The sequence below is a fragment of the Pogoniulus pusillus genome, chromosome 22, assembly GCF_015220805.1.
Source record: "Pogoniulus pusillus isolate bPogPus1 chromosome 22, bPogPus1.pri, whole genome shotgun sequence".
Taxonomy (NCBI): domain Eukaryota; kingdom Metazoa; phylum Chordata; class Aves; order Piciformes; family Lybiidae; genus Pogoniulus; species Pogoniulus pusillus.
Genome location: NC_087285.1, coordinates 22,285,553 through 22,310,991, shown reverse-complemented (window position 1 = coordinate 22,310,991; position 25,439 = coordinate 22,285,553). Strand labels below are relative to the sequence as shown.

The window sequence follows — 25,439 nt, the reverse complement described above, 5'->3', positions numbered from 1 at the left end:
AGATGGGCTCTGCTGTCATATCTCAGGACTCCCAGGCCTGGGTGTGCCTAGGGACACAAGTCTAGTCTGCACTCTCCACAGCTTGTTACCCTCCCAGTGCTGGCTGAGACCTTCCCCTCCACCTCCCTTCTGCTGGTGGCATGGTTGGTGATGCTACTGAGCAAGGCCCTGTGACGTGCAGGGAACTGATCATAGAATCAGCCAGATTGGAAGAGAGCTCCAAGCTCCTCCAGCCCAACCTAGCACCCAGCCCTGGCCAATCAACCAGACCATGGCACTAAGTGCCCCAGCCAGGCTTAGCTTCAGCACCTCCTGCCACGGCCACTCCACCACCTCCCTGGGCAGCCCATTCCTAACATCCAGCCTAGACCTGCCCTGGCACAACTGGATACTGTGCCCTCTTGTTCTGTTGCTGGTTACCTGATGCTAACCAAGACTTGAGGACCTGAGGTTGCTCAGCCAGCCAGGAGAGCCTCAGGAATTTCCTAGTAAAAGGAATTTCTTGGAATCCAGGGAGCCTGCTCTACCTAATCCTTTGAAAACAATCTTTGACACAGGATAGGGCTGTCCCCTTTGTGGAGTCCCCACCTCAAGGTGCCATGAGTGCTATCATTAGCCCAGATCTTGTACTGTGCCATTGCAGCAGCTACAAACCAAGTCAGATACCTCCCCAAACGCAGCTCCCTTGTAGCTTTGCTAATGCAAGCTTAACACATTTGGTCTTAATCCCAGTACCTGGACTGGGATGAGTTCTGCAGGGCCCTAATAAAACAAATATTTTCCTGCGCTGGAAGGGCTCAGTGAAAGGTTCAGTGTCAGGTCAGCTCAGTGAGCTCTGCAACCACCTTTTGCTAGGCATGGAGCACGTCTTGACCTAAGAGATTGTCAGAGCTCCACAGCAGCTGGTGGAGTGAAAGTGGTTAAAATCGTTCAGCTTTTGCTCATTCTAAATGTTGGGCTTGGTCACCAGGGGGTGCAGACTCAGCTCACAGAAATAAAGACCTTTCCACTAGGAAAATAACAAGAGGGCAAAGAGTGAGGGACTTTTGTGGAGCTCCTTTTCCTGCTCCAGTTGGCTCACTGGCAGAAACAGAGGGAGCAAGCAGCCTCCTTGCAGCACACTGCTCCCAGGTGAGGCAGTGTGGGCTGTCTAACAATCAGCAACACAGTGAGAGCTCTTTTAATTGGTATTTCAAGCAAGCTTAAACCACCTCTTCTGTGCTTTCAGTGCAGGAACCAGAGGAGAGGTAGTTTGCAGGTGTGTCACGAAGGGGAAGGAAGCTTTGCCTCTTGCTGCAGTGGGACACAGGGCTGGAAGATTGAGTGTCTGAACCATCAGCAGGACTTGCAAAGACTACCAGCTTTTCAGTTCTTTGCAGTACTGTTGTTTGCTGTTGCACCATAGATAAGCCACAAAGTCAGCCCCCTTGCCAGGCACTGCCAGGAGCCCTTCCTGAGGAGCTGAAACCATACAGCCATCTTTTTGTTCCCTTTCTCACAGCTGGGTGCTGCTGGGGGCTCAGGATGCCTGCCTTTGAATTTGGTGAGAATTGACTGTGAACTCCAGAGACAAAGTGTAGCTCTCTGGGTCGTTATTCTTTACTTGAGGAATCTATTTCAGCTGACTTTCCTAAAGCCTGATGCTTGCCTAGTTTGAGCACTGGGCCATTTTCTACCTACCCATGCATGCAGCTTTCCAATGCTAGCTCCATTTTCCCAGGTAAGAGCATTTTTCTCATTTCCAGTCTTGTACCAAGCCATGCAAGAGCTCAAAGGTTTAACTAAGCTCACAAAGAGGACTGTGAGCAGAGCTGGAAATGAATGCAGGAGTCCTGGTTCCAGGTCTTAGTCCTCTACTAATGAATTATTCGTTGCTGTGAACTAGTCAGCCCCACCACAGATTAGCTCAGCTCACAGCAGAGGGATCAGATGCACTCCTGCAGCCCTTGGACAGCAAGCAAAACATCCTGTGCTCATTACACAAGTGGATGATGCTCTACACCTGGGCCTGGAGCCTTTACTGCTCATTTAAACCCAGTGAATGAGTCGAGTGTGATTTGGTGCAGAACACAGCATCCCTGGGTCAGGGGCATGGTCATCTGTTGAGGGAGCAGAGCAGAGGCCACAGCAGGAAGGGAGAATGCTCCTCTTGGTTGCACTGAGTGCAGAACTCTTCACAGGTGATGCAGTCTGAGGAAAGGGCTTTCCAGGAAGGCTTGGCCCAAGCCTGCACTGTTGGGCCAGTAGAGAGGCTGCCTGCAGAAGCTGATTGAGTGAAAGTATTTCTTTATGGCCACTACCACTCAGCCTTTCCTCTGGAGCAGACTAATCTCTCTCCTTTTAGGGCGTGTCAGTGCATTTACAGGCCATGATAAGTTGCCCAGCACTGAAGGGTTTACAACCATATGTATATTTTTGATTTTTCTGGGACACATATAGATCATGTTAAAAACCAGAAGTCCATTGTTCAATCAATCAAGCTAATCCTGCTGCTCCTTGATAACTACAGCTATCGCCTTTCAGAGTGATTTTACTGGATATTACTGGGATTACTGGTAGTAGCCACTCAGTCTAGACAGGGGTTTCTATTACAGTGAGCACAGACAAAAGGGTAAGAAATATTAATGCCCAGCATCCATTAACCATGCACAAGCTGCACATTGGAGAGTGGATCCTGTTCGCTTGGCTCGGCCTCCCCTCCCTCTCGGTTATCTCTCCGGAGGGCAATGGCTGTTTCAATTAGAAAGAAACAGGTTGTCTTAATAAAAGGAGGGGAAAGAAGAGGTCTGCTTGAGTACTTTGCTGTTTAGAGTTCAAGGAAGTGAGATCTTTTGGTGAACTGTCCCAGTATGGAAAGGTCCAAGTATTGTGGCCCAGGAGCTGTCTTCAGGGTGGCTTTCTGCCACCCTGCCAGTGGCAGCAGAGTCGTGATGGTCTTGGTGCCATGAGCAGCTTAGAAGCTTTGATCTCTGAGAATCCTGTCATGGGGAGAGATATGACAAAGTGAGTCTCGAGGTTGTCATCAGGGCTGCATAAAATAGTCCTCTCACTTTTTATCTGAGGCAAAGCCATGCAGAATGGAAAGCACTCCAGGAATGCAGCCCATCGACTGACTGTAACGTGGCAGTGACATGCAGTCCCCACCAGCACCTACAAGAAACCACACTTTGAGTGCTGTGTCCAGTTCTGGGCCCCTCAATTCAAGAGAGATGTTGAGGTGCTGGAATGTGTCCAGAGAAGGGCAGCAAGGCTGGGGAGGGGCCTGGAGCAGAGCCCTGTGAGGAGAGGCTGAGGGAGCTGGGGGTGTGCAGTCTGCAGCAGAGGAGGCTCAGGGCAGAGCTCATTGCTGTCTGCAGCTGCCTGCAGGGAGGCTGTAGCCAGGTGGGGTTGGGCTCCGCTGCCGGACACAGAACAAGAGGACACAGCCTCAGGTTGTGCCAGGGCAGGTTCAGGCTGGATGTTAGGAGGAAGTTCTTCACAGCAAGAGAGACTGGCACTGGAATGGGCTGCCTGGGGAGGTGGTGCAGTCCCCATCCCTGGAGGTGTGTAAGAGGAGATTGGGAGAGGCACTTAGTGCCATGGCTTAGGTCATTAGAAGGGTTAGGTGCTAGATTGGACTGGATGAGCTCAGAGGTCTTTTCCAACCTGGTTAATTCTGTGAAGGCAATTCTGCTAAGTTAAATGGGCTGATTAAAATCAGGGCTAATTAACAAGGCATTGAGTGAGGTAATAAACACTCTAAAGCATTTCAGATTTTCACCTTATGCTGCTCCACATGCTCGAACTCCTAACACATGGGCAAACATGTTTGCTGCCTAGGTTTGTATTTTGGAGGCAGCATCTCAGATGCTGGACACACTGCCCATCAGAACTGCAGCTGCAGCAGGTCTTTCAGAGCACACTGGGAGTTGGAGGAACAGTGCAAACACTGAAATCCTCTGCACATGGCTCATCATCCTGCCCTCATTCATGCAAAGACCTCGATGTCCTTTGAGTCTCCTTCTCTGGGGACTTTCAAGGCCTGTCTGGATGTGCTCCTGTGTGACCTGAGCTAGGTTGTGTGGTCCTGCTCTAGCAGGGGAGTTGGACTTGATGATCTCTTCGGGTCCCTTCCAACCCCTGACATTCGTCTTTTTGGAATCAGAAGCTAATTAGCAAACAGTTGGGAAGGGTCTGGAGATCCTGAGGGAGCAGAAGGTTCTGACACTCTAAACCCCCCCTCAGTTACACAAGAAGCCTGCAACAATTTTGGGCTTGCCTTAATCCCTGGGTGATGAATACTTTACATGGATGCAAACACGAAGGTAGCATTTGCAATTGTCAGTCCCTTTATGGAAAGGGGACCCCAGGAGGCAGTTTAATGCAGTATGCCAATTGCAGTGCAAAAGCAGTTCCAAGAAGAGAGCCAGGCAAAGAGCAGTGGCTTAGGCTGGAAGGGACCTTAGCCATCACCCAAAGAGGTGTTTAGCCAGGAGAAGCCTGAAAGTCAGCAGTGGTTCTACAAGCCAGCCAGAGGAGTGCCATTGTCCTGATCAGGTCCCTGGTGTGTTTAGCCGGGGGGCCACCAGGCCCCCCGGCCTTTGAGTCCCTCCACCATTCACCAGCGTGCGCCATGGGGACTCACCGGTGGCGACGGGAGGAGGATCCTCTGCCCAGTTGGGCAAGCTTGGGGCTACTGCCTGCCCTGGGGCCCATTATAAAGGGGAGTGGGTGGGGAGGGCAAAGTGGTGACACCTGGGCTGGGAGGAGACTCCAACAGAACCCAGGTGCTGTGGGTTAGGGGGAAAGGGGAAAATGAGGGGTGGGGTGGGAAAGGGCAGGTGTGGTAGGAGAGGGGAGGTGGTGCTGAAAGGAGGGAGATGGAGAGGAAAGGAGAGAGATGAAAACAAAAACCAGAGCAAGCTGTCCTGCAGTGCTTGCCCTGAAGCAGCCTCCCAGCGGCCAGCCCTGTGTCATTCCTGCTCGGAGCAGTAACCAGGCACCTTCCCCCGCTCGCTGTGCTGGCTGAAGAGGAGCAGGTAACGCCTGTCTAAGGGGGCAAAAGGAGGAAATAAAGAGGAAAACTAAGAAATAGGAATGAAAAAGAAAACCAAACGCAAACTATAAATAGATGTATACAAAGTGTGAGGTCTTTCAGCAAGGCCCCCATGCGGTGCACTCCTGTGTGACCTGAGATAGATTCTCTGGTCCTGCTCTGGCAGGAGGGTTGGGCTCAATGATCCATGGAGGTCCCCTCCAACCCCTGACGTGCTGGGAGCCTGTGATAAGCCAAGATTTCCCTGCAAAACTTGAGCTTGGTCTGGAGATGGAGACCATCCTCTGCACGCCAGTGCTCTCAGCTGCCCCTAGTCTCCAGCAGCTGATTTCAGTGTGCTTGAACATGATGCAGCAGACACTGGGACCCTGCTCTCAGTGTCTGCCCTCCAGCTTCCCAGGCTGCCCACTGCCCACCTCTAATCCTCCACAGCAACCTGCTGATGACTGGAACTTTGTCTGTGGCCTGGTGCAGCTCAGCAGAGGGTTTGGTGGCTGCCAGGGCTCCCCTCCAGGCAGAGGTAACTGTTAGGTGCTGGGGCCTTTATTCTGAGGCAAGAGCTGCTTACATTCCTGTTTTGCAAAGTGGAAGTGCTGGCAGGGTGAGGTGAGGCTTTGCTTACCAGGCTCAGGTGATGGTTCCCATCACCAGCTCTGCTTTTCCGTGCAGTTGTGGCCACCCGGCGTTACCTGCAGCCCCTGTGCAGCAGGGCCACGCTCTTGGGCTCCCTCCAGCCTTAGCCTTCCCAGCCCTCCTCTCTTGCTGTGTATAACTTGATCCAGCAGCTGCAGGTCTGCTTGTTTTGATACATCTGCTCCCCTGAACTCTCATTTCACGCTAATAAAGCCGAGTTTGCAGGGTATTTCCCACTGCAGCGGCAGGAAGGGAGGACAGCACATTTCTGCCCTGGCTTCCAGAGTGATCCCCTCAGCTTGTGAGTGTCTCATTTCACCCTTGCCCTGAAAGCAAAGCCTTTCAGATAAGCCCTGGGGACAGCCCTCTTCAGGCAGCCCATGAGCAGGCACAAACTGTTGCTTGGGGAGTAAACCCCATCCTTCCTAGCAAGGCTTCCTTGCGTTCTGGCAGGTGTGGGGATGGGATGTGGCAATTGTTGCTGCCTTCTGATGTGAGTAATTACTGCCTAGGGTAGTGGTAGCCACCACCCCTGGAGGTGTTCAAATAACATGTCCCAGAGTGCCATGTCTACGTGGTCTGGTGGCCACGGTGGTGTTGGGCTGGCAGCTGGACTTGATCTTAGAGGTCTTTTCCAACCTTAATAACTGTCATTCTAAGGTGTAGGGTGATCCAAATAAATCATATGGTATGCTGCTAGAGATCAGGACATCTCCCCTGTGGAAACATTGCCTTTGTCCAAGGCTCTCTGCCAGGCAGCATAACTTGACCCTCTTAAAAGAGCTGCATTGCTTTTATATAGCTTTAACTGCACAGTAGCAAACTGTCCCTACAATTTGAGGCTGTTGTTAATAAGCAGTTCTCTAGCCTGTGGTTCCCTCTGCCTTGGATACTCTCAAACCTCCCCTTCAAATAAATAACAGCCTAGAACAGCAGCTTCAGGAGGAGCTGATGCTGGCTGGTGGCTGGGGACTCGCTGCCTCTCACCACCCTGCAGACAGTTTGGCCTCATGTGTGCTCTTCAGGAAAACAAACGAGAGAGAGCAGCCTGAAGGCTTCAGCTGAACCCCCATCCAGACCAGCTCACAACCTTCCCTTTGTTAGCTGCCAGGAGAGCTTCTCTCTTTTCCCCAGGAGTTTCTGAATCCGTCTACCTCCCCCTAGACATGTTACACTCATTTTTGCCTTCTCCCTCCTGCCCTTCTCCTTGCTCGTTGTTTGATTTCTCTGTGTTTCTCCCACTCTTCATTCTGTGGTGGCTGAAGCCCTGAGATTTCCTTTTACCCCTTTCTGGCCAAGCTGTGCTCCCTGACACCCTTTCACCTGACTGTGCTGCTGCCTGCCCCCTCCCCAGTTCCTGCCTGCATCGCTCAGCTCTGCATTTTTGGGAAGCAAAACATATTTCAGACCTAAAGACAGTGAAGAACTGCACGGAGAGAACAGCCTCAGGCTGTCCTTGAAGCTTTGCTGCATTTCTTTCACCACTTTCCAGGCTGCTGCACAGTCAGTGGCACTGGACTGATGGCATTCACTCAGGTTAAACCTTTTCTCGGCCACTTTGCCAGGGGTCTGGACACTTTGGATGTTGCAGACTAAGAAGGAGGATTTCATTATCCATCTGTACTACTTCAGAGAGTCTTTGGAAGACTGAAGATGCAGATATTTAAATGATAATTAATAGCAGCATTCATCTCAGCCATCCTCTTGGCAGAGCTCTTGCTTTAGCTTTCAATAAAGCTCTGCCATTTTAGACAGAAAAATGCTTTTAAAGCTCCAGATTTTAGAAGCTTTTACAGAGCTTAATGAAGTCCCTTTTTGGGCAAAGCAGAGCTGACAGCTGTCCTGGCACTAATGGGTTCTATTTGAAAACAGGCTCCTTTTGTTTGGAGCTGCTGAGATGCTTTGTCTTGCTGCTCCAGAGTTTCTCTTCCCATCTCCACAACACCGGACAGCAGGGCCTGTGGACTTGGGCAACACCGGTGCAGAGAACTTGGTTCTGCTCCCTCTTGCATGGCTCTTCTCTTTGTACTGATGTGGGGAGGAGCAGCAGCGGCTCCAGAATGCACACAGTGGATCACAGGCCCGCAGGATGTCAGGGCTTGGAAGGGACCCACAGAGATCACCGAGGCAACCCCCCGGCAGAGCAGGACCATCCGATCTGTGATGGTCAGACACTGGGAGGACTTTGCAGGCTGTCAGTAGATGGTAGGAGGCAGGATGGGCTTCATGCAGGACAGACGTACCCTTAGCCCCTACTCCTCTTTGTGACAGACTTGCAGAATGGCTGTGGTTGGAAGAGACCTTCAAGGCCCAGTCCAGCTGCTGGGACAGAGGTGCCTTGTGATTGTTCACCTGCATGTTCCCTTGAGCTATTAATAAGGTCCCCTAGGGACAGCAGTGACAGTGCTGTGGGAATCCAGCTGTATGCTGTTGGGTTTGGCCAGACAAGCAACAGCAAAATGCTCACCAGAGTGAGATGAACTGTTCCAAGAGTAATCGAGGGGCAGGGAAAGGCACAGGTGAGTGGAGTGGAGAGCCTGGGATCTGGCTCATCCCACTGCCACGTTCCTGGACACTCCTAGGAAGAACTGAGCAACATGAAGCAAGGGAAACCAGAGTTAATCTCCTCTCCAACTGGTAGCTGTATGCCTGTACCAGCTTAGCACTTCTGGGCCGTGCGTGCAGGCAGGAGCTGCAGTTGCCCTTCTTTGATGTGTATTGACTCAGCGCAGAGCAAACAGGTTGCCGAGTTCACTTTCTCCTTTATACGAGTCTATAAAAGCGCTCTTAAACCGGAGCCGTAGGGTTCCAAGCAGACAGGCGAGCGATCAGCCGGGCCCGAGACTCCTTGTGATGGATTGGGTGCTTTGGTGTGAGAAACGCCGAGATGCTAATCTGCCCGGAGCGGCTTCGTGCCTCCAGCTCTGCGTCATGGCAGAAACCACCGAGGAGCCTCCAAGCTCCGACCCCGCGGTGAGCAGGATGCAGTGATCGGCAGGCATCACTCGGGATGTCCGATTCCAGCTACAGCCACGTTTGCCAGCGGCTCCCGGCAGCAGCTTTCTTACGCCTTTATAGGAGTCTGAGTGAAACTAAACACAGCCAGCCTTGCTTGGAAACTTCTCTGGCAGCTCTTTGGACACAGCCATGGACAGAACTAATTGTAAACACATGCAGAAGGGCAGCAGCAAGCACACATTAGCATGCTGTTGGAATTCTGCACATGCACTGCCAACCTGCAGCTCAGCAAACCCAGCTCCATCACAGCCCAAACCGGTGACAGCAGCACGACCCCGAGATGGCCTCCAGCCGGGGCTGGGAAGCTGTGGGACACGACAGAAGTGTCCATAACAGGACACTGCAGCACACTTTTTGACTGTGATCCACAATCTTCTTTGCACCAAGGAATGTCTCTGCTTACAGCCCTTACTGTGGCAGGGACCTAGCCCAATGCCAGAGCAGCAAAAACTTTGGTGCAGCAGCACAGCAGCAGGTCACATTTTACCAGGAGGAATCATTTACTGCTCAGGGCTGCTGCACGTCATTCTTGTGTGCTTGGAAACTGACTTCTCTCCTGCCACGTTTGCAGGCATCTAAACGGTGCCTGTGACTCAGTGGCCAAGACAGAATACATCTGTCACTGAGAGACAGAAGATCCCAAAGCCTGGCATTTAACCTGTGTGTGTTCTGGCAGTGGTGATGTTCTGGGAGGTGAGGAACAAACTGAAGTGTTTGGAAGCAGTGCCCAGGGCAGCTCTTTTTTGCAGGCTTCCCTGGGCATGGGCAGCACCTGAGCAGTGCCGAGACGGTTAGCAGACAGCACCGGGCTGGGAAATCAACCTTCGCCCCTGGCACAGCTGCTTCAGGAACCCACGGCTGAGAACCTCACTAAAGCCAGGGCAGCACTGAAATCTCTGGTGGCCAGGAGGACCATGTCAAGGTGAGGTGCTTGTGGTCTGCAGTGAAGGGCAAGCTGAGAGTCATCTCTGCTAGCCCTAGAAATGCACAGCCAAGGCAGCGTGTGAGAGTTGTCACCACATGAAGCAAATGTTACCTGCATAATTAGCAAGTCCTGCTCTGATGGGATCCTTTTAAAGCCTGTTACAAGCTCCAGCAAAGCAGAAAATCCCTCTCTGAGCACCGTTAATAATGGAGCATTAGGAATACACTCTTTTCTTCCCTTGCTTTATATACATCTCTTGAGTTTTAAAGCTGGTTTTTGCTGCTTTCTAGGATTTCTCTCTTGGGTGCTGGAGAGACTTTTCCCCTGGAGCTGGCTCTGAGGAGGAATGTCCCTGCAGCCATCTCTGGTAGTGCTGGGACCGGCCCTCTGCTTCCCACCGCAGTGTGCAGCAGGGCCTGGGACAGGGATTTAGGTGGTGGATGGAGTGAGGGGAGTTTGTCAGCTCTGGGGAATGCTCATGGCCTGGGAGAGGCTGATAATGTACAGAGATTTCTTGCCACAGGGATTAAACTGAGCTTTCTTGTGGAAAATTCATTACATGATGCCAGAGGACTGAAACACTTCTCACGTCCCTCCAACCTCCTTAGTAGAGTCCAGCGAGGTGGGCATGTCCTCGGGGGGTCCCAAGCATGGACCCCACCTAGGCAGTGCCTCCAGTGGTAGTAATGCTCCCCTGGGAATCCTTCGTGGGGTCTAAAAGGGCTTTCCAGGCTATGCTGTTGTGGGGTCCTTGCAGGTGCTGGTGAGCGGCTGCTTGAGAGGCTCCTTCAGCGACACCTGATGGCCTTGGTGACCTGAGCTGCCTCACCCTCTCCAAACCCTGCAGGTCAAGGTGCAGCATCATTGTGCACAGACCTGGGATGAGCTCGGGAGATACAAAATTCTGTTTAAATGGAAAGAGGAAGGGGAGTGACCCCCATAACTCAGGTGAGAAGCAGGAGAGAAAGCTGATGAGGTAACCCCTGGCAATTAAACCTTCCTGGAGCAGCTCCACATCTCGGGCAGAGCCTGTGTGGCTGTTCCTCCCCCTGCGGCTGCTTGTGCACAAGGCAGCCATCAGCAGAGCAAACAGAGCAGAGCAAAGGCCTCTGTCAGGCTTGAGCTTGGTGAGCCCCTGGGACTCTGGCTCTGCAGGGGCTGTGGAGCTCGTCCTCCGTTCAGTGCTGCGTCCAGCTGAGATACGGCCCCGAGCTGAGGGGAGCAGCCCACGGAGCCCAGGACCCTGCAGGGATCCCCACGCAGCAGAGTCCTGTAGCAGGTAGGAGTCAGCCTGCGTGAGCATCCTCCAGCTCCACGCAGTCTGCTGCTGGATCCGCGGCTGCATCTGCCCGCACAAGGCGCTGTGAGGCACAGCAGTTAACGCAGCAGTGGCAGAAGGCAGATGAAAAGCTTCTCCGGGCCGGGCCCTTGCAGAGCTGGGCAGAGCAGCGCTGGCACTGCGTGGCCCTGTGATGGGCACCTGCGTGCCGAGGTTTAAAGCCCAGCAGCTAGACTGAGCAAACAGTGCTGATGGCAGGAGGCAGAACATCTCTTTCCTTGTGCCAGCACAAAGGCTGACCAATTACAGCAGCAACAGTTGCAGTGCACTTGAAACTGTAGAAGAGCAGCTGATTCCTACCCTGCTGCCCCGGCCAACTGCAGTACCTAAGCCCTGCCAGGTAAAACCAGGCTCTGTGCTTTGTCCCAGTCATTACCGCTCCACTTGGAGAGCAGCGAGCAAGAGCCAGGCTCTGCTGCACTGCTTGGGGTTACTCAGAGCTGGGGTGGGAGGGGGAGGAAAAGCCAGGACGAAATATTTGTGTCCAAAGTAGTATTTCCTTGGGTGCATAAAACTTAGTGAAATGCCCTGGAGGTCAGCCACTGCTCACCCTGCTGTGCACTCCTCCTTCAGAGGGTGCTTGCAAGCACTGCTGGCACACACGTGTGCCGAGGGGTTGCCATGGCAAACAGGTTTTGGCACTATTTAAGACAGGGTTTTATTGCACAGCAGAATAAATAAGCATGTTAAAGCCACATACAGTAACTTGTTGGCACATACATTAATGCTCCCAAGGGCTGCAATAACTTAAGCACCCTCCCTTGAAACGTTTCTCAGCGTTCCTCTTTTTCTTTATGGACTACATGCATTCGGTATTAGGGTCAGGAATGTCCATTTCCACCCTCGTTTGAAGTGAGGCATTTAGAAAAGGGGGGGGGGGAAGGGCTGTTGAATAAATCATAAAGGGGCAATTGTGCACAGACAAGAGGGGCAATTTTCCCTCTCCTAATGTACAGGAGGATAAGCCAGCGTGAGACCTGGCTGCGGACTAAATCCCAGCCTGCTCCCTCTGGACACTGGAGGCCGTTGGCTGTGTTTGGATTTCTGATGGAGCCTGGATAATCAGGAATAGTTTCACACCATTCTCTGTCTCGCTCTTTTGTGCCAAGCCAATCTTCCACCACATCACAGCGGCAAGTTAAGTTACTTCAGCTTTAGTCATTTTATGAACCACCTGTTCTGTTCCCAGTTCGGCTCCCAGTTCGCACCAGTGAATCCTGTCGGGTCTGGAATCGCTCCCAGCTTGGAGGAAGTGCTGCAGGGAAGCAAGAGGCAAATCTGTGCCTGTAAGAGGGCTCAGGTTTGTGGTACTCTTAAAGGTGAACATAAATTACACTTTATAATGAAAGCCCTGGTTTAAGGGGAGTTATTAGTGTCTTAGGCTGGGCTTTATTAGCTGGGCGGCTCGGGAGCGTGTGGGAGGTGTGACGCCGGCTCCCTCTTCTGTGTGAAGCGGAAACTTCGCTGCTGTGGAGAGCCTGGAAGCTGCCAGAAGCAGGCGAAGCCCACGAGGTGTGCGCCCTGCCCCCGACCCTGGGCAGGTAAAAGCAGAGTTGGTGCGGAGGGGAGTGGGCAGCAGCAGCTGTAAGGCGAGGGCACGGTGGTCTCACTGGGAGTGGGGCATGGCCGAGGCGGTCAGCTGGAGCTGGCAGTAGGGAGATCCAGTTAGAAGCTGGGCAGCTGGGGACTGTGCTGGACACAAGGCTTTGGTTTATCAGTGACTCAGGAAGGTTCTGGGCAGGAATGACAAAGATCCCACCCCGACAGGCTGCAGGCAGTGCTGCCTCCGTCTCCAAGGAAAAAGTCCTGGTTAACCTATTCCTTATGGATTTATGATCAAAGCTGTAATGCATTTTAGTCCCAGGGCCCTTTTTGCCTCTTGCCCCATTGCCAAGATGACCTCACAGCTTTTAGCAGGGCTTGGGCCAGCCACCAGAGCTCCCCAGCCAGGGCTTGGGCCAGCCACCAGAGCTCCTTGTCTCCCCTAAACTTCCCTGTTGCTGAAGCACGCTGCAGGCTGGCGGCGTGGGGAGGAAGAGAAGAGTTGGCTGCCTGCTGGAGCAGAGATGTTTGTGGCCTCAGATGCTGGCAGTTCCTTAGGCATTGCTGTTTGCTGAATAAGAGAATTCCCAGGGCAGCGACAGCTCAAGGAGAGAAAAGAAAGGGGAAAGGAGGGAGGTGATTTTTCTGCCTGCAAAGGTGTGTGCTGGGCATCCCCGGGGTTGAAGACCTCCCATTTCCTTGTAGCTGCTCAGATTTGCTTACAAATAAAGTCGAGGGCAGCTGTCAGGGGCTGTTGACAAATATATTACAAACAGATTACAACCGACTGGGGTTAGGTGAAAGTTGCTCCCCATTAATCCATCCCTGCACAGGGCTCCTCCTCTTCCTCTTCAGAAGAATGTGCCAGGAGGAGCAAGAACAATCCCAACCATCTTCCCAGAACCTCCTCAAGGTGGAAATTTGCAAATGGGGCTACTGTAGGATGTAATGAGAAGCTGCAGGGCTCTCAATTATCCCACAGAGTCTGTCTCTCTGCAGCTTGACTGACAGCTAATTATGCTGGGGCCTTTTTTTTCCCTCATGTTGGGTTTTTTTCTGGCAGTGGAATTTAATCTCCCAGATGGGAAGCAAATCAATCTGCCCATTGCTGCAGCTGAGGCAGACTTGGGCTCAGCTTTAATTTATTCTCCTCAGCTGAAGAAGGCCCAGGCACTCCAAGGGACACAAACATCACTGCTCCCATTAAGCAGGCTGCAGGAGGAGTGTGGAAGGGTTGGAGTTCTCTAGGCTGTGCTGGGAAATGTTGCTGCTCCTTCTTTTATATTCAGCAGCAGCAGCATCTCCCCTGGATTCCTGCTGGTGGACTCTGACAAGGAGGAGGCATTTATGAGCATGCTGCTGGTGATAATGGTTAAACATGAGTTGTGGAGGCATTAAGTGGGATTCCATGGAGGAAGGAACTAAATCTCTGATGGGCTCGACACAAGGAGGAACCGGTGGCAATTTTCGAGCCCTTCAGCCAGTGAGCAGGAGCTCAGCTCCCCCTGGGTTTGTGCCAGGGATCTAAATGCAATCCTGCTGCTTACCTGCACTCCTCAGGCCTAGCAATTATGCTGCTGCCTCTGACTTGCTGTTACAACCTGGGGTATTACTGTGCTCTGTGAAACCATCATAAAGCAGAGGATGGGACTAGTTACCATGGGCTACAGACCTGATCTTCAAGTACCTGAGCAGCTGCTCCTCCTGGCAGTGCTATTCTTCAGGCTAGAAACCCCAATTTTAGCTGGGATCAAGGGGAAGGGAGCTCAGAAACACTTGGTGATAATGAATGCTGGAAAATTGGAGCCTCATTTTATTCTGCAGGCTTTTGCCTGCTGGGTTAATGCTGTCTGGGCCTGCAGATGGTTCCTGTGGTGCTTTGTGTTGTGCTGCTGTCTGAAGTCTGACTCCCCCAAGTTACAGCATGGATGTGCTCCTGGCTCCAGGAGGGCTCACAAAGAGGAACATTCTCAATTCCCCCATTTTACTAAAAAAAGGCTTTCCTGCAAGTGCCTTGCTCACCCCTCACGAGTCTGGTCACAGCCTTTCATGCCCCTGTACGAAAGCAGGCACTTTCCTGTCTCTCCCTAGCATGCTCAGAGGCTGCAGGATCCCCAGCTCTCCTGTCTGGCTATCAAGAGCCATCACCCTACACCTTCGTGTTGAGTTGATGCTACTTCTAATGAGCTCTCAACTGAGGCTTTGTAACGATGATGAAGTCTTGTACGTGGCAGTGTTTGCTCCCGGCCAGTCGCTGAAGAGCAGATGTTCTGCTGCTGTCCTGCACCTTGTGCTTTGCAGCCTGCAGGTGTGCAGGGAGCCCCTGCAATGTCCTCTTAGTTTGAAGTAGAGAGATCATTCAGAAGGTGGTCAGAGTGCAAAATAATCCAGCTTGTGGGAAAAGCAATCGATACCTGGGGAAAAGTAGCGCAGGAGGAGCTGAATGTGAGCTTGGGAGGCTTCCTTCTGTGTCTTGTAGCTGCTGCTTGAGGTGTTCATGCCTTTCAGAAGATGCTGGCTTCCAGCACTGCTCAGAAAAGGCTGGAAACAAAGGCAAGCCCAGCAGGCTCCGGAAACAACCAGCTAAACGGGGCACTGAGCAGAGCCACCCCCCTGCAGTCAGAGCCAAGCCCCTGCTGCAGGGTGACATCCCACTGAGTGTACCAAACTCCTGCGGCCAGCCTTCCCCAGAGGAGCTGGAGGGAAGGGCAGGGTTTGTTCCTGACTCCTGCATGGATTCTGGAGCTTGGAAGGCTGATCTCAGTGGAATGTAACCTGAGAGTGAAGGTCCAACCTGTCTGTCGGGCAGAAGACACATGTGTGCTGCTGTTGGCCTGTCTGCCCTTCCCAAATGGCTTTAGGAAGGCAAAGGTTACACAAATGCTGATGTTCAGTGCTCCTGGATTTGTTTTTTTCAGGATTTAAACCCTGGATTTCAGGAGACACAAAGGCAGGTGAGCTACAGCATGGTGGAGGGGGCAATAACCCCAAGCTTGCATTTTTTTTGTTGACATTCTCTCTGGGCTACAGAGGACATCATCCTGTGAGCAGCTCATTGCAGCTATAGCCCAGCCTGGCGACCTGTGCAGGGGTGGGGTAGGGTAACTCCATCGACTCAATAACTCCAGGCTGGCAAGAGGAGAGATTGCAAAATGCAGAGGACAGCTGGGTGCACCCTGGGGCTGGCACCGCAGTCCATCTCCTGCAGTGAGCTCTGGACTGGGGGAAAGTCAGCGGGATGGAAGCAGAACAGCAGTGAAGGGCAGTCTGAAACAGTGGATGAGCTGCTGCTGGTCACAGAGCTTTTCCCTCTTGGCAGTACTGAAATGCTTGAAAAGAGGAGACGATGTCTGCTTCAGCTTGGACTTCCTAAGAGGAGCAGAAGCTGTGAGGGCACTCACTGGGGTGTTCTCCTGGCCTCCTTGTTAATATGGCTAATTGATGGGTTTTCCTGCAAGCAGAGCCTGCGCTCTGAGCTCTGAGGAGCACACTGCTGGGCAGATTCCCTGAGCAGAGCTGTCCTGGCTGCAGAGCACATGGCAGCAGCAGCAGCAGCAGCAGCAGCAGCAATTTCTTCTCCCGTTTTTCTGGTTGTGTGTAACCTGATCTGTTACTTTTTAGGCTCTTGAACCGATGCCATGATCTGCTCGGGCTGCCCCATGTGGCCGAGTTCAAGGTTGTTCAGGGATCTCCGGCTGTTTTGGCAGAGCCTGCTGCATTTCAGGACCTCCAAGCCGCCTTCTCCGGGCTGCAGGAGAGTTGGGTGAACGCTGCCGGAGGTAGGTCCGTGTTGCTGCTCCTCCAGGCAGAGTCTCTTCAAACCTGCTGAGCAGTGCTTCAAGGTCGCTGGCGGCACAGGCTGAGCCAAAACGGACTCGTGGTGTTCTCTGAACATGCTGAGGGGTCGCAGGCTCTTGGATCACTGAAGCAGAGGATATGCTGGTAACTTGTATGGGAGGCACACAGTGGTGCTCCAGTGAGGCCAGTTTCAACAAGCAAACGATTCTGCAGAGGAGCAAAACCTGGTCAACAGTTATGAGTTAGAATGACAGGGGAGACTGAAAGCTTCTGGCCTGCCCTCCATGGGAAGCTTTCTCCTTGTTCGGGGCAGCACAAGAGGGCCTTTGACAGGTTCTGGTTGCACAGGGATGTGGTGCTAAGAGCTCAGACCTCTGCAGGTGGGAACTGTTCGTGGTCTCTTTCGGGGGGATCCCATGGAAACCAAGGGAGCTATTTCTGGAGCCTGCTGAACCAGCAGCTGAGATATGAGGCCAGAAGCAGCAAGTCCACGCGATTTGAATTACAGCATAGTTTGCTTTGGGATTTTCTTAGCTGAAAGAGCTGACCCTGCCTGTACGGTGTAGGAGAGCAGAGGATTTATGGAGTGCCAGCAGAGTTCTGCTTCTAACTGCCTGCAGAACACTTGTGGACAACCACAAGTTTGTTACTGACATCACAATTTCGATGCTTAAAAACGAGAGAAAAAGAGACTTTCTACATTACAGGGCAGAGGGCGCAGGGCGCTGCCATCTGCTGCCTCGTTCCGCGGCGCACGTCCCGCCCGAGCCCGCACTGCCGCGGCCAGAGCGGGGCCTGCGCTCAGCCTTTCCGCCCAGCGCCTGCTCTTTCCGCGTCCTTTCGCTGCCACCTAGCGGCATCGAGCGGAAGTGCAGCTGCGGGGCTGAGCTCCAAGGCACCGGCACTGCAGTGACATTTCACAACCAACTGTTCAAAGTCCTGCATCTCTTCCCCCTTACTGCCCTTCCGCTGATGCCTTCGAGGGGTGACACCGGGTGCATGGTGGCTATTGAAATCTGAGTCCAGAGCCTGGTCAATACCTTGCCTATTAGAGGCCCAATTAATGTACCCTTTGCTCTTTGAACTTTGGGGGTAAGTTTGTACCACTGTTTTAAGTTGTCTTCTGCTGTTGTTCTCTACTACAAGCTGCAAGTATCTCTACTGCACAAAACTCTTGAGGAGCTTAGAAATACCTTTTTAATACTTGGTGTTCATACTGAGTCCTGAGGTTACTGTAAAGTCAGTCAGATGTGGAGCACTCAATGCTGTGTATCAGCCTGGAGTGGCTGTGAAGCCCTCTCTCAGCAGCAATGGAAAACGTCTGCCTGCTGCCTAGAAAGGAGGCTGAAGACTTCAAAGGCAAAGTTTCCTCCTCAGAGCGAGCATTTGTGTGCAACAGCTTTTGAAAGTGTAACCTTTTCTTTCTCCAAGCAGGACCCCAAGTGCTTCCATACAGGTTCGTGCTGGTATGGACTTCAGCTGTGCAAATGGTATGGCAACCAATGCAAACTGGGCTCATAAAGAGCTGGAGAACAGACAAACTGGCTTCAAACAGGCCAATATTAAACCACTGGAACTAGTTCAAATAAACCTTAGGTCTTGCTTCATCTGAAAGGCTTCAGGCCTCCCAAACTAAACAGCTAATTAGGTCAGACTCTGCACACAAGGATCTGAGGCAAGTGGAACATGTGAACGCTCACCAGGAAGGGGTCTGATGGTGAGTCCAGCATGCACACGTCCAGCCAGCACGGGGCTGAAGCTCAGCAGCTCCAACCACAGCCCCAGGCCCCCCATTCAGATCTGCTGCTTTAGCATCCTTTTCCAGGCTGCAGAAAGCGAAAGCTTAAGGGGAAGAAATAAGCCAAGTACGCAGAGAGCAACAGTTCAAACATTTTACTAAATCGATTCACACCATTGCAAAATTGTAAATAGAATTAAGGACAAGAGGGCTTCTGCAGGTGTTTTCCTTCCAGAGTCATCATGAAGACAATAAACAAACACAAACCAGGTCGATAGCATCTGCTCTTTAAAAAAAAGACTGGAACGCCACTCGGGGGTTGGTCAAGCACCACGACACAGTTACAAAAGGGGGCAGCCTGTTCCTTTCACGAGTAAAAGACTACATACTCCTACCAGCTTCCTGCCTCAGCTCATACTTCAGTAAAATAAAACTATAAAATCTCCTAGATTACACTAAAGTCAGACAATGCCTGCAGTACAGTGCATTAACAGCAGTAATGCCAGCTATCAGTGCCAACAGAAAGTAGGTTGAGAAAGTTAAAACAAAGCCCCTCCCCAAACCAACCAACCCACACCAACCCCACCTCCACCCCCTAGATGAGCAAAACTGGAAATAAGGGTGCTCTGCTTCACCAGGAGTTAGTTAAGGTTTGGGGAGGAGCGGGGGGCTGGCTGCTGCAGCTTTCTAGGCTTAGTTGGCATCGAGCTTGGCCATTTCCTGCACGTAGATCCCTATACTCTCGCTGTCGAAGAGCACGAAGTACACTGTCTTGATCGAGGAGGACATGGTTGACACAAAGTAGCTGGAGATGGCTTTCAGGATCAGCTGAGCAGCCGTCTGCTTTGGGAAGCCATTTCTAGGAGGAGAGACAGAAAGAAAGTAAGTCAAGAGCTGCTGAAGGAGCTTTGCTGCTGTAACCTGGCAGGCAATGCCCCATCCCTTCCCAGAGCAGTGCAGGAAACAAAGGGGTACAGCCAGGGTGCACACTGGGCTAGAAGCCATGAACTTGTTTGTCCAGGTGAGACTCCAGGCATTCAAAGGGAGGAAGAGCATTCCCAAACCAGGAATTCAGAGCCCACACAGTACTGAACCTCAGTGTGAGGAAAACCAACTTTGCTGTGGGGGTGCCAGAGCCCTGGAGCAGGCTGCCCAGAGAGGTTGTGGTGGCTCCTTCTGTGCAGACTTCCAAGACCAGTCTGGGTGCGTTCCTGTGTGACCTGCCCTAGGTCATCCTGCTTTGGCAGGGGCCTTGGACTGGATCATCTCCAGAGGTCACTGCCAACCTCTGCCATTTTGTGTGTCTGTGTTGGGTGAGTTATCCTCATTCAACAGACCGCTAACCCTGGAGCCTGAAGTGCTCAACAGAGCAGCAAATACATCTGTGTCCCAGGGCCAAACCGGTCTGCAAGCACTGCCCCTGCACTGCACCCTACCATAAACCACACTCCCACTGCAGCTCTGTGCTAGTGCTGTTTCACAGGTGATGCCATGCAGTGATGCCATGCAGTACCTCCTGCTGGTTCTTTCTTTCCTGCAAGTGCTCACTTTTTACTGCAGAAGGAAAAGAAGCAAAGGACAAAGCATTGTGGAAACCCCTCCTGTTCTTGCAAAGGCAGCTGAGCTGGTCGGGGAGAGGCAGCTGTGTGGTGGTTAATCAGCTGAACTACTGCCTGCTGCTGGCCCACACAGAGCAGAGGGCATAGGCTCAGCATGTCCCTGCAGCAGGTCACTTGCTAGCTACTGAGAAGTGCTGCATCCTGGCACATATTGAGCACATCTTTGTGGGCTTTAGCTCCTGAGCAGCAATTACTCTGCAGGCCAGCATCAAACTCACAGTGTACACTGGTGCTGAACGGCTCACAGGACACTCTCCAGTCGTAAATGCCACCTCAGTGGTGTGCTAGCAGGGTGGGCACCACAGGGCAAATGATGGAAGAGCTGCCTGGTCAAAGGCAAGCAGCTCACAGGCAGTTGTTCAGAACCACTCTCCCAAAAGAAAACACAGAGAGGGCAGGAAAATGAAAAGCAAGGTACTGAGGCAAGAGCCAGGGGGGCTGCAGGAAGCAAGGTGCTGAGGCAAGAGCCAGGGGGGCTGCAGGAAGCAAGGTGCTGACCCAAGAGCTGGGGGGAGCTGCAGGAAGCAAGGTGCTGACCCAAGAGCTGGGGGGAGCTGCAGGAAGCAGAAGCCTCTTGCCTCATCTACTGCTCTGAGTTAAATTCCTGTGGAAAGGCAGCTTGAGACTTTAGCCTCCAGTGTCAATTCAGATCAGAGGCAGAGCCTCAGAGTGAAATCCCTGCACCAAGGATGAGTTTATGTTCAATCCCCAACTCTCCTTTCCCTCTTCTCCTGAACTCCAGGCTACCTCTGTGCAGCACCCAGCTCGTGCCTTCCCCAGGCTGGCTGGGGCTCAGCATCTGGCCCTCTGAACGCTGTTTTATTTGCCCCTGTGATTTATTTGAACTGCCCTGGTGTAATCCCATTCCTCAACTATAAAAGAGAATGAAACTGTTTATGTGGCTTTATTGGGTGATGTCTGCCTGACAGATGTCTGCACTGCAACAGCTGCATGCATGTGGAGTCTTTGGCATTTGCTGTCTTTAAAAGCTTTACTTTGGGATTTTTGTAACGCTTCTGACTTCATAAAAACGAGTAGAGAGCATTGTCAGAATGTATTCTGTGCTCAGCAAAACTAACTGAACCTTGAGGAGCTCTAATTAAGAGGAAAAGGGGAAAATACACAACCTCATCGGCTTCTCAAGGCCTGCTGATCCCTCTCCACCTTTTCGAGGCACCACTTCAGCTGGCTTGTGTGAGCAGGACACGCACAGGCCAAGCTGAGCTCAGCCACAGGCCCTGTCTGTCAGGAAGCAGCTCTCATAACAGAATGTGGAACTCTGATTATTCAGGGTTTCATCATCTTCCAACACCAATCAAGTGCTTCACAGCAAGGCTTGAGAATGGTTCTTTGCTGGGAGCTCTCCAGAAAGGGAAGGATACTCTACATAGTTGTGCTTTGACACAACCAATTCCACAGTCAGTTCACAGCCCATGGAGGAGCAGTGTCTCCCAGAGAGCCAAGCAGAGCTTCTCCTTGTTCAGAGCAGCCTGTGACGCTGACAGCCGATTCAGAGGTCAGCCATGACCCCCTCTGCTCTATTTCTCTACCATCCCACAACGCTTGCTGATATTACAAGTGACAGCCATGCCAATTAACCTTAGCTGAAGCCCTGGCAGATGCAAGCCTCTTACATTCAGTATCTCAGTGGAACTTTGATTTCTTCCATTGCCATTCACCCCAAAGCTCCAACAGCTCTTCCTGCCCTGCCCCACAGGACATGCAGGAAGACGGGCAGAATATTCCTGCTGTACCTTGGCCAGCTTCTGTCCTGGCAGATTCCAAAGGGGCAGCTGCTCAGGGTAAAGCACACCATTGTGTAACTCTGCCTACCTTTGGCCCTTGCTCTTCACACTCGGCCATTGTCACAGGCCAAGTGTTGCAGCTCTCCCTACACACGCCAGCCCCTGCAGCATCGGATCAGCAGTGGGGTCTGCATTGAGACCCTTAAGAATGGGACCCAACTTTCAAAGGCACTAAGTATCCTGTACAGAGCCAGAGGACTTCAGACTTTGGCTTTCAGAGACCTTGGCAAAGGCTTTTATTTTGCCCATGAAAGAGTAAACTGCACAGAATTCAGCTTACAGATTTGGGGGGGGAGAAACTTGGAAGTGACTCTGCAAGTCCTGAGAGCTGAGGCACTTCAGCTTCCTGTGCAAGCCACCTCCTGTCCCTCCTGACAGACACTGCAGCAGGTTCAGTTATGCACTAAAGCCAGATGGGATAGACCTCTTTTCTTAATGCTTTCTTCCACAGCCTCAGTTTATATGATGAAACTGACAGTCTGAAAAAGTCTTTTACTGTCCTCTTGACAAGTTTGGTTTGTGCACTTTAACCTGTCTGCATGCTTCAAGATTCTGCAGGGAGCACCAGGAGACCTGCCAAGGCTGAACCAGCACTCAGGAGAACACTGCAAGCACAGCACAGCCTGGGCACACCTAGCAGGAGCACTCCTTGTGGGGACCCAGTTTAAACAAAGGGCAGCAAAGGCAGCACTGTAGCAATGGGGAAGGCCTGGAACACAGGAGGTGGCACTTGGAGGCTGTGAGCTGCGTGGCAGAGGGTTTGTGAGCAGCCTCACCTGCCGCTGCCGATGGAGGGGAAGGCGATGGATTTCAGCTTCTTTTCGTCAGCCAGAGCCAAGCAGTTCTTCACTGTCTTTTCCAGCAGCTCCTCGCACTTGTCCGAGCCCCAGCCTGGGCTGTTACAGTGGATCACAAACTTTGCAGGCAGTCCGTGGCCAGCACTGACAACAGCTGGCAAGAAAGGAAAGGGAAATGTCATTGCTCTGCCCTCCTTGGAATGCAAAGGGTGACTAAAACACAGTCCACTGGCAGACATCCCTCTAACCCCTGCCAACGTTTGAGGTTACAAGTCACACAGCCTTAAACACACCACCACAACCACACAGGCTTTGTGCTTCCCATCTCCCACTGCTCCCTGCTGTGGCCACAACTCGGCTTCTCCCAGAGTGATGAGCCAGGGCTGACACCAAAGGAAACAGGCATCTGCTGTGGGCTGTGCAAGCCTTGCAAGGTGGCAGGGAAAGGCAGCCATGTGCTGGAGCACAAGCCTGAAAGATCCTCCTTTGGGTCAGCTTAGGACAGAGCCACAGCAGGATGCTGCACAGTTATGGTTCGTGTGACCTTCAGCTGCCTCTGCTGCAGTTTGGGTGGCTTCTGCTCATGCTTCTGCTCACACTGCAGCCCAAAGGGGATCAGTTCAGAACTGCTGGTGCAGTGCACACTGGTAAGGAAGGCTGGAAAAGAGCTGAGTCAAGAGTTTTATTTCCAGCTCTGTTTCTGAGTCTCTCTAAGACTTTTGGAGTGAGTTCAAGACTTGGGGCCTGGTTTTACCCAAGACTTTTTTGCGTATGGGTCACCCAAGACCACCTGATTCTGTTTGTAGTTTACCTCTTTCATTGCATTCTTGCCAGGTGGTTGGTCAGGATGCATTTACACTGTTTGTATGCTAACAGGCAGCCATTGTAAGGACAAAAAGGGAAGAAGAGTTTTTATCATGCTTCTACCATGGTCATTTGTGAGTAGAAGGATGCAGCAGAGCCTGCCTGCAGGCTCAGGGATTCCCCACTCAAGAGGCTGGGGTCACCACTTCCCATCACAGAACAACAGGCTGGGCTCTGCCTGCCAGGAAACAGGGCAAGGAGGTCACTGCCTTTCCTGAGTCACAGCTCTGTGGTAGCAATTAAAAACTTGCAACTTTGGTTAAAGACAGAAAGGAAAAAGTGAGGGGAGAAAAATGCCCTAATCATGAGCCAAGGGACTAAAAATACCACAATGAAGTCCCACAGGAGCACAAACTGCATCTTCACAAGAGTCAGGCCCCTAACATGCAGGCTTTGGGATGTAACCATACTCAGCCACCAAAGTGGAGGGATGAAATGGCAGCTCAGGTCTTCACAACAAGTAAAAAGTCCCAATAATGGAGAGGAAAAGATGCTTGCAAAGATGTCTAGAGGCCAGGAATCCTCTGCTCCACTCTGGAATGTTTATGAGCCATTTTGTTATTTAAGCATAGAGGTAACTCTTGGAGCACAATCCCCACATGTGGATGCTATCCTGTGTCTGCTGCAGGCAGGGGATAGCCTTTGCCATATGGCTCTGGCTGGAGGTTGCACAGCAAAGCACATCCTGAAGGATCTGCAGGCACAAGCAGTTGTGTTCCCCCAGCCTGGAGGTTCTCAAGGAGTGGGCCAGGCTCAGTGTCAGCAGTGCTCATCTGTCATAATGTGCAGCTCAAACGGTTCACAGGGGCAGCTACAGAAAGCAGCTGACATCTCCCTAGTCAGATGTGAAGCGTGGCTCATATCTTCACCCCCCCAGCATAGCCCCTGCACTGATATGCCTCTGTGCCTTCACTGCTGATCGGGGCTGCTCCCCAGAGTGGTCAGTAATTAACTCATTAGTGGAATCACCAAGAGCAGTTGTCCCTTAGCTCACATGTACTGCTCTGACAGGGAAGGCAGTTATGCTTTTGGTTGAGGGACAGGCCCATGGGCACACTCTCTGCTAATCACAGCTGTACCCCAGGCAAGGATCCTGGCTGTTGGGTGACAGCCAGCTCAGCGTGAGCCAAGCTGTGTCCAGGTGGCCAAGGAGGGCCCCAGCATCCTGGCCTGGATCAGCAATGGTGTGGCCAGCATGAGCAGAGCAGTGATGGCATCCCTCAGCTCTGCTAAGGCCACACCTCAAAGCCTAGGTTCAGTTATGGGCTCCTCACTACAAGGAGGGCACTGAAGGGCTGGACCAGCTCCAGAGGAGGGCAGTGAAGCTGGGGAAGGGTCCGGAGAACAGGGCTGGGGAGCAGCAGCTGAGGGAGCTGGGGGCGCTTAGTGGAAAAGAGGAGGCTGAGGGAGGCCTCACTGCTCTCTACAGCTCCCTAGAAGAAGGCTGCAGTGTGCTGGGCTTGGGCTCTGCTCCCTAGATTCAGGGGATAGAAAAAGAGGAAATGGCTCAAAATAGTACCAGGGGAGGCTGAGGTAAGAGATGAGGAAACATTTCTTTACTGCAAGAGTGGTCAGGGATTGGAGGAAGCTGCCCAGGGAGGTGGTGGAGTTCCCATCCCTGGGGGTGTTCAAGAAAGGTGGTGTTAGATTGATGGTTGGACTCCATGACCCGAGAGGCTTTTCCAACCAAAACAACTCCATGACTCTTAATTAAAGAGATATCAACAAAACAGAGAAATCTGCACACTGGGCTTTGGTATGAGGAGAGGCTGAGATGTATCAGGCCTGCTCTAGACTCCTCCAACAAGTCCCTAACAGCCAGTTTCTGCCAGTGCAGTGCAGTCCTGCCCTGAGGTGAGACTGCCAAGCATTGCCCATGTCGGAGAGGAACAACCAAAACTCTTTTCTCTCCAAGCTGCAGCAGCCCAGTTGTGAGCAGCCTGGTCTGGGCTGATAACAAACACTCTGCAGAGGCAAAGGGGGAAAAAAAGGAGCAACTGACCCCACATACTTTTGCAGACCAAAAATTCCAGGGAAAACTTATAAAAGTTTTGAAAAGGCAAGGGGAGAGAGGAGAGAAAGTAGGAAGCAGCAGAAGTAAAGTTGTAATTTTTGCTGTTAGAGCTGAAGGCTTCACATCTCCCTTTCAGCTTCAGTTCAGCACACTGCACACCCTGTATTTATTTTCCCAGTATAAACACAGATGGCAGAAGCAGCCTTCTACATGAACACCAAGGACCAGCAGGCTCCCAGATGCTGTCAAATTCTCTCTCCCCACTACCAAACTTTACTACTCGTGGAGTAGATTTTTCTCAGAGATGACATA

The 25,439-nt window shown here is 52.1% G+C and overlaps 1 protein-coding gene and 2 long non-coding RNA genes across 7 annotated transcripts in view; 1 reads left to right on the top strand and 2 right to left on the bottom strand.

Annotated features, from left to right (window-relative positions):
* Positions 1-427: 427 nt before the first annotated feature.
* LOC135185039 (uncharacterized) lies at positions 428-4,685 on the bottom strand. The gene is made up of 2 exons (XR_010306339.1): positions 4,625-4,685; positions 428-2,978 (listed from the first exon to the last, which is right to left on the bottom strand). It is a non-coding gene; the product is annotated as an uncharacterized LOC135185039 (long non-coding RNA).
* Positions 4,686-15,387: 10,702 nt separating this feature from the next.
* Positions 15,388-18,553, top strand: LOC135185432 (uncharacterized). The gene is made up of 2 exons (XR_010306481.1): positions 15,388-15,446; positions 16,114-18,553. It is a non-coding gene; the product is annotated as an uncharacterized LOC135185432 (long non-coding RNA).
* Positions 18,169-25,439, bottom strand: part of LOC135185431 (core histone macro-H2A.1) — a 43,941-nt gene continuing 36,670 nt past the window's right edge. For all 5 annotated transcript variants that reach the window (XM_064162186.1, XM_064162188.1, XM_064162189.1 and 2 more), the window contains exons 8-9: positions 22,229-22,403; positions 18,169-18,887 (exon numbers count right to left, since the gene is read on the bottom strand). In XM_064162186.1, the coding sequence (XP_064018256.1) occupies positions 18,722-18,887; positions 22,229-22,403 (341 nt within the window). In that variant the 3' untranslated portion in view covers positions 18,169-18,721. The remainder of the gene's footprint in view (positions 18,888-22,228; positions 22,404-25,439) is intronic.